Below are 8,170 nucleotides of genomic sequence, written 5' to 3'. Positions count from 1 at the left end.
TTGTCTGATGCCAGGAGGAGGTCATTTGTGACTTTGACCAGTGCTGTTTCTGTGCTATGACGAGCTCTAAAGCCAGATTGAAAATTTTCAAATAAGTTATTATTTTTGAAGAAAGTCATATAACTGATTGGCGACTGTTCTTTCAAGGATCTTGGAAAGAAATGGAAGATTAGATATTGGTCTGTAGTTGCTTAAAACCTCTGGGTCAAGTGTGTGTTTTTTAAGGAGAGGTTTGACTACAGCTACTTTAAAGGACTGGGGTACATAGCCTGTTATCAGGGACAGATTGATCATGTCTAATAGACAGGTGCTAAGTAAGGGTAAAGCTTCTTTGAGAAGGTTGGTAGGGATGGGGTCTAAGAGGCATGTTGTTGGCTTGGATGAATCGGTGAAAAGCAGTCAAAATGATTATCTGTTTCTACTGTTGGTTCTAAGACACTAGTGTTTAATGTTACATCAGTACCAGCTGAGGTCAGTAGGTGCTGAATTTTGTCTCTAATGTTTAAGATCTTGTCGTTAAAAAAGGTTATAAAGTCATTGCTGCTACGGGTCACAGGGATACAAGGCTTGATAGCACTATGGCTCTCTGTCAGCCTGGCTACAGTGCTGAAGGGAAACCTGAGATTATGCTGGTGTGACCGGTCATCTCTCTCCCTGCCACTATATGGCATTGTGCCAAAGGACTGAGCGCCTTGATTGAGGGGCGGTGCGATGCGTCTCTATATATAGATGTGCGATGCACTTGCCTCTTCCTCTTCCGCTTCCTTCCTGTGGCCACCGTGATTGTGTGACGTGGTCGTATGATCCTCTTCGCTCAGGTAATGCATTCTGCTACTCTTTCGTTGCTGGTGTATGCACAGCGCGGTGGTTTTGGTGACGCGATCTTTGCTCTGTAGAGCGCGACCGGCTGCCGGGCTGTGGGGATGTGTCGCCCCTCTGGTAGTTTTTTCCTGGAGATGCTCACCTGCCCTTTCGGTAAGTCCGCGATTATCCGCCGTCCAGCGGCTCTGTCCCTCAGTTCCCAGCTGATTGTTTTGGTGTTTTGGTGCAGCTGAGTGATTGACCCGTGACGGGAGTTGGTTGTCTTCTGCCTCTCTCTGGTGTGGCTGTAGCCTTACGGAACGAGGCGAGGGTAAACTGCCGGCAAATATCAGCCACCCCTCCCTGGGTCTGCGCTGCCGTTTTGGCTCTACTGCCGTTTTTGGGCGCTATTATTGTTTTGGCCTTATGTGGAGTTTGTTTCTCCTTTTTTCTCTGTGTTGGTTCTTTTATTGTATTGATGAGTTTATTATATTGCTTTTCTTTCTTCTTTCTTTAGGTAAATGTTTGTTTAGTTCACGCCAGTTATATTAACCTTTGGGCTTGTTTTATTAATCGTTGTTTCTTTTGTTGCCAGGTGTCGTGGGCTCCCTGTGGCAGTTAATCCCTGGTGGTGGTGTGCTCTTCACAACCCCCCTCTTTTTTTTGGTTTTGTGTGTGCGTGTGTGTGCAGTTTCACGGGTGATTCTTTTGAGAACCTCCCTCCTCCTTGTCTTGTGGTTGTCCTGCCGCACAGTAGCCACGGCCAGCTTCATTTGCCCCCTGGTTTATTTTATTGTGTGTTTAATTGGTGTGACTGTTTTTGAATTGTATTTTGTTTATTTCATTTGTTAATAAATTGCTTTTGTTGTGGAATCGTCTCGCCCCGTGGTATTGAATCTGTGTGACCTTGGTCTAAATAACCAACACAGTTGGGCTCAGATTTCCTGGGGTGCAATTCCCCAGGTGGCGTTGTTGCAACCACGATTTTTATGCTCCGTAGTGTACACCTCGCCACACTCATTATCCTCAATTAATTTTGAGTAACGCTGCTCTATAGAGGTACCGGACATCCATTGATTACCACTCCAGCGAAAAACCCCACCGGCTAAAAAACTGGTGACAGAAATGGGACCATCCCTTGCCGATGTCTTAGTCGCCATAATTTACTAAGAATATTAGTTCTGAGAGTCAGGAAAACCAAGTGTTTTTTTTCCGACCATCTGTCAAGTACCTGGGACATGTGATTGACAACACAGGTCTCCACAAGGCACCATCAAAGGTGAAGGCTATCGTGGAGGCTCCATCCCCAAAAAATGTGAGTCAGTTAAGGTCATTCCTTGGTTTGCTGACATACTATGCAAGATTTGTGCCTAACCTTGCTAATTAACTGCATGAGCTGCTTAACAAAACAAAGACATGGAAGTGGACGGAAAAAATGTGAGACTGCATTCAAATATGTAAAGATGCCCCTCTCTAAATCTGAGGCCCTTGCCTACTTTGACCCCACATTACCACTTTAGTTGGCATGTAAGCCCTCACCTTATGGGGCGTGTCTCACATTATGCCATCAGGAGAAGAGAGACCAATCGCCTTTTCATAAAGGATGCTGAGCAAAGCGGAAAGCTTAGATCGAGCGGGAGACACAGTCTATAGTGTTTGGAGTCAAGAAATTCCATCAAATATCTCTTCGGCAGAAAATTCACACTACTGACAGACTATTGACCGCTAACCTCCATCTTTGGTCCTCACACTGGCATCCTGTCACTGGCAGGCAGCCGTATGCAGCAATGGGCTCTGTTGTTGTCAGCCCACCAGTATGACATCAAGTATAGACGTTAGATCTGCACCAGAATGCTGACAGGCTCTCAGGGCTCCCATTGCCTGTCACACACCCTGAGCCCACACGAGCTGAAATCTTCTACTTCAAGGAAGTTACGGCTGCTCCTGTAACCTCGACGCATGTGAAGAAACACACACACACTGACCCAGTCCTGTAAGAGGTTATGGATATCATCACTCATGGGAGAGGAGGAGAGATTACACCAAGCTTGAAGCCTTACCTGGTGAGACAACATGAGCTTTCAGTCCAGTCTGAATGCTTATTGTGGGGCTATTGCGTCATCATTCCACCACCCCTAAGATAGAAAGTGCTTGCTGAGCTTCACGCTAGACACTGTGGAGTGGTGTGGATGAAAGAAATTGCACGCAGCTATTTCTGGTGGTCAGGCCTGGATGCAGCTATAGAAGAGAAAGCAAAGTCCTGTTCTGCCTGTCAGAAACTGAGAAACCATCCACAGCTGGCACCATTACGACCTTGGGACTGGCCTGAAGAACCATGGCAAAGAATTCACATCGACTTTACTGGACCACTGGAGAACCACATGTTCTTATTGGCAGTCAATGCTCATAGCAAATGGCCAGAAGTTGCCATTATGAAGGCCTCCTCCTTAAAGAGAACTATCAACGGGCTAAGGTCTATCTTCCGCCGTTTTGGCCTACCACAACAGCTTGTTAGTGATAACGGCCCACAACACATGTCTGAAGAATTCAAGACATTCATGAAAAAGAATGGTATTCAGCACATCAATTCTGCACCATATCACCCAGCTACGAATGGGCTCGCTGAAAGATCTGTACAAACCATGAAGCAAGCTCTCAAGTCCTCTCAAGGCACACGGTCTCTCAACCGGCGTCTCAATGCTTTTCTGTTGTCATATCGAAACACACCACATGCAACAACAAAAGTGAGTCCTGCCTTGTCTGTGCTCAAAATACAGCTCCGCACTCAACTTGACCTCCTGAGACAACAAAAGAGAAAAGAGGTTGTGCATCTTCAACAGAGAGCTCAAATGGAAAGATGATCAAAAGCAAAGTTCCGGAGATTCACAGCTGGAGGTGGGTAAGGTGCTTGCCCAGAACTATACTGGTGGTGTAAAGTGGATACCGGCAACCGTAATGGCAAAGACAGTTCCTGCATCATGCTATACAGTCGAAACCAGTGATCATCTCAGCTGGAGAAGACACGTTGATCAACTACTCCACACTTCTGGTTCCTGTAATGACTCACCTCAGCCAACATCTTTTGTTCCAGAGCTGGAGGCCTACCGAGGCAACACCCATCATCAGGAGAACCCCAGAAGCAACCTGCAGGAATGGGCTGTGCCTCAGGCACACCTAAACCTGCTCAGGTGCCTACCCCAGGCATCTCTTCCAGTCCAGAGCTCCTGCAATCTTCACCAAGAGACAATATGACTGACTTTCCTACAGGTCGCACTTATCCCAGAAGAAACAGATAGACTGTCATTGTAGTCTAGTAACTAAACCATTATTTGGGGCAGAATAATCCCCTTTGGGTTCAGTCCGGATTGAGGTACCCTCTCTCCATAGTTCAGGCAAAAGTTATTCAGCCATTACATGTTTGTTAAACGTGTATTATATTTGAAACAAAGGCTTTTAAGAGGGACTACAGAGGTAGTGAAATATTTTACTTCGGTTAAGGGAACATCAAAAGTAAAGGGGAAGGGATATGTTGTGTATTGACTGCTTAAGTTTGTCCCTTATGAGCAACAGTGTCACGAATGGGTCGGCGTCGCTGACGCAGAAATTTACTGAACCCCGATGCAGAGTCAAAAGGAGCAGGCGAGGTGGAGGTCCAAAAACAATGGTCTTTTATTACAAAACTAAACTCAAATAACACACCTACTGTGGCAAAAACTCCTGGGAAAAGATGGCAAAGTACAACAAAAGGTTCCTAGCATGACATGGAAATAACGCAGATCTTGGCATGGCTTGGGGGAAAAAAAAATGCAGACGCTCAGACAACAGTGACTGGGAAGACAAGGACTAAATAGACAAGACAACGAGACACAGGTGACACACATCAGGAGGGAGAAAGCAATCAGGAAAACCAAAGCAAAGCTACAAGAAAACAGGACACACAGGGGAAGTGACGCTTTTCAAAATAAAACAGGACATGACTAAAACCTTGAACATAATACATGGAAACACATGACAAGACAAACATGAAACTTGGCACATGGACTGAAATCAAGAGACAAAGCATAACCAAAAACCATCAGGCATGACAAACAGGAGTTTAGAGTTTAGTTAGAGTTAGTTTGAGTTTAGATTTTGTTAAATAAAGACTAAAAGTTTGGACCTCTGCCACGCCCGCCTGCCTTTTTGACTCTGCATCGGGGTTCAGGGCCCGTATTCCTAAAGATTCTGAGAATCCTCTCAGAGAGCTCCTAACTTAGCCTAAAAATTCCCAGTAAGGAGTCTTAGCTTAGGAGTGATTCCAGAACATTCTCAGAGAACTCTGAGCAAGGAATGGACAGAAACACCTATCTTAGTGAGGAGGTATGGTTGACCCCGTTGCTAGGTATGAGTCATCATTTCCAAAGCTGTGATTGGTTGATCCTAAAAGCTGGATAAAAAACTTAACCCTCAAATTGATAAACTTAATCATGGAATCTAATCTTATGAAAACTGTGTAATTGTAAATAACATATCACATAAAAGAAAATACATGTTAAATCAATAGTAAACTGTACTAAAAAAAAAATAATCCTACTGAATGTACACATATTCACATAGTGATGGTTATATTAATTTGCTTTTATTAATTGCATGCTTTTGTACTTTCAACTATCAACATCTCAACTTAATTTGGTATTAACGAGAGTAACACAGCACCGCTTTCATCAATGTCCTTGATTGCTGACAGGTATATAAGAAGTAGGTTTGTCTGGCTTTTACATCTGCTACAAACTAGTGAACAACAATGGAGGAAAAAAGAACAAGAAAACCCAACTGGACCGAGGAACAGTGTTTGCTTTTGGCTCAATTGATCAATGAGCACAAGTGTTTTGAGGGGTAAATTTAGCCCCAGTGTCACAGTGCAAGCCCAGAAGCAAGCCTGGGACACTATAGCACAACAGATAAATGCTTCCTTTCCATTGGTTGTGTGCACAAGTGAGGATTGCGAGAAGCGGTGGTTTGTGTTGCAGTCAAAAGCAAATAAGGAGATTGCGGCACAAAAACGTGAAGCTTCACGCACAGGTGAGTGATATACCACTTCCTTACACCTGCTGGCAAAGTTAATTTAAATGCCTAATTATTGTGTATATATTGTTTTACTGGATTTCCTTTTAGGGGGTGGACCACCTTCTAAGCAGCTGTCCCAGGTTGCAGAAACAGTATTTGATATACTGGGGCAGTCAGAAGTTGGCATCACCGGGCTGAGGGAAAGCATTGACTCCTCAATGTTGCAGGCCATTGAAATGCAACAACGGTGGAACAAATGAGTTTTCATATATCAAGAGGCAGGAAAACAAAATATTAAGCACAGTGTTTATTCATTGCATAAACCATTTAGCGTACTACTTGTGCATGTTCCTTCTACTAAATCAATTAAAACAAAACAATAATTAAACTAAATGTCTTCCCCTTTTTGTAGCATGGAGCCATCAGAGGAACCGGACCCCTCAACATCACAGGTGTATGACCATCAGACAGAGTCCAGCCTGCCCGCTGCTGCCGCTCAAACACCATCCCTGCTTGCTGCACCTGCTGCTCCAACACCATCCCTGCAGGACAGAAGATTAGAGTTGACGATGGATGTCTTAATGCAGCAGAAAAGAGTTCTCTGCCTACAGGAGGAGTACTATAGACTGAAAATTCAGTTCCTAAAAAATAAATTGAGTGGCAAATAGATATTGTGTCTTTGTGTCATGTATGTAACTATTGTAAGTGATGTTTGGTAAAACTATGTGGATCATTGATTAGATGCATTCACACATTTTCTTATTACATATACCGTAACTTGCCTGAAATGTAAATTTGTAAAGTGGGCTCTGTTAGGTAGTCCACTTTGAGCCAAGTTCCCCTGTGGGAAGTCAATGTTTTCTTCACCACCACCACCACCATCATCGCTCTCCTCATCACCATCACCCTCAAGAGGTTCTGCAATCTGCCGAGCCTTGCAAATGTTGTGCAGTATTGCACAGGCCACGATGACTTTGCAGACTTTGTCAGGGGTCAGCCACAACTCTCCATGGAGGACATGAAAGCGTCTCTTCATTTGGCCAATGCCACGCTCCACAACTGCCCTTGTTCTCTTATGGGCCCTACAGACATAATCAAACATTATACATTATATACATTATTTGATGGAAATATCTAGGATAATCCAACATGCAATTACATTTTATGTCCATGCATAATTCTATTTTGTTTGGGTTACCTGTTGTAGTTTAGTTGCGGCCCTTGGTGTGGCTGGAGGTAAGGTGTTAGGTGTAGGTGTCGTCAAGAACAGTGTAGGTCTTCATAGCATGTGCTCTTTGCCCTGCAGGATACAATAGCACAAGACAGATTTTGGAGCATGATTTTGAGGTGTTTGTACTGCCACAAATTTCTTTGCATTTGGATATCACTGATGGGACAGACTCCACTTGCTGACGCTGCTCCCCGCTGGAAGTCTTTCCTGGAGATGCTCACCTGCCCTTTCGGTAAGTCCGCGATTGTCCGCTGTCCAGCAGGTCTGTCTCTCAGTTCCCAGCTGATTGTTTTTTGGTGTTTTGGTGCAGCTGAGTGATTAATCCACGACGGGAGCTGGTTGTCTTCTGCCTCTCTCTGGCGTGGCTGTAGCCTTATGGAGCGAGGCGAGGGTAAACTGTGAATGACGACACAAGGGGGAACCAGCACACAAAATGAACAACCACATATAGGATGATTCAGCAAAACGTATCACCACACAATAGCAGAGTCAGTAAACCGGAGCTTATCTGCTCAGCTATTGGTCCTTTAACCGGTGACGCGCGGTCTCGTTGAAACGGCAGAAGTGACCGACTAGAAACAAAAATCAACAAATGCAGCACTTACAAGTTACAGGAAATCATGTGTAAACAACCCTACTTTACACTGTTTCTGCCCAGGCATAAGCCTCTTACTTTGAGTTGCTCCGATCTTTCGGAGTTTGAAATAATCCGCTTAAACGTTCGCAGCGTCGTCCTCAGCGGGATGCTCACGGTCCGTTATCTCAGGCGGTGCGGAATATTGATCCCTCGGCGGCAGCGGGGAGAATCACTGGTGAAGAAGTTAACAAACTTTGTTTCGTCCTTAACAAAGTCGGCGCGCGGCTCGTTAACGTGCGATCAGCTGATTGCCCAGCGATCCACGTCGGAAGAAGGAAAAAGGGAAAGTTACAGAAAAAAAAAATACAGCAGTCGGTTTCTCGGCGGGTTGCGAGTTGCAGAACTGTGACCCGGGATCTAAGATGATGACAATCAAACGTCTGATTGTTGCTCCCTTTCGGCGATTTGGACACCTGGAGAGCCTGGAGCAGCTCTCACTGTCACAGCACGCACGG

The 8,170-nt window shown here is 44.8% G+C and overlaps 1 protein-coding gene across 1 annotated transcript; it reads left to right on the top strand.

The window, feature by feature from the left end:
• Positions 1-5,388: 5,388 nt before the first annotated feature.
• On the top strand, positions 5,389-6,515 carry LOC124062711. Its single transcript, XM_046395584.1, has 3 exons — positions 5,389-5,862; positions 5,956-6,094; positions 6,260-6,515. Exons 1-3 carry the CDS (start codon positions 5,655-5,657, stop codon positions 6,513-6,515), a joined length of 603 nt encoding a protein of 200 aa, XP_046251540.1. The 5' UTR covers positions 5,389-5,654.
• Positions 6,516-8,170: the final 1,655 nt, after the last annotated feature.

The sequence above is a fragment of the Scatophagus argus genome, chromosome 8, assembly GCF_020382885.2.
Source record: "Scatophagus argus isolate fScaArg1 chromosome 8, fScaArg1.pri, whole genome shotgun sequence".
NCBI lineage: Eukaryota > Metazoa > Chordata > Actinopteri > Scatophagidae > Scatophagus > Scatophagus argus.
Note: the sequence above shows the minus strand (reverse complement) of the source record. Positions and strands in the feature narration are given on the sequence as shown.

Bases quoted from the DNA above. Each gene is read 5' to 3' on its own strand.
- LOC124062711 (XM_046395584.1), top strand. From the start codon at position 5,655: ATGAGCACAAGTGTTTTGAGGGGTAAATTTAGCCCCAGTGTCACAGTG. The intron at 5,863-5,955 runs GTGAGTGATATA...ATTTCCTTTTAG, and splicing joins ACGTGAAGCTTCACGCACAG to GGGGTGGACCACCTTCTAAG. The intron at 6,095-6,259 runs GTGGAACAAATG...CCCTTTTTGTAG, and splicing joins GCCATTGAAATGCAACAACG to CATGGAGCCATCAGAGGAAC.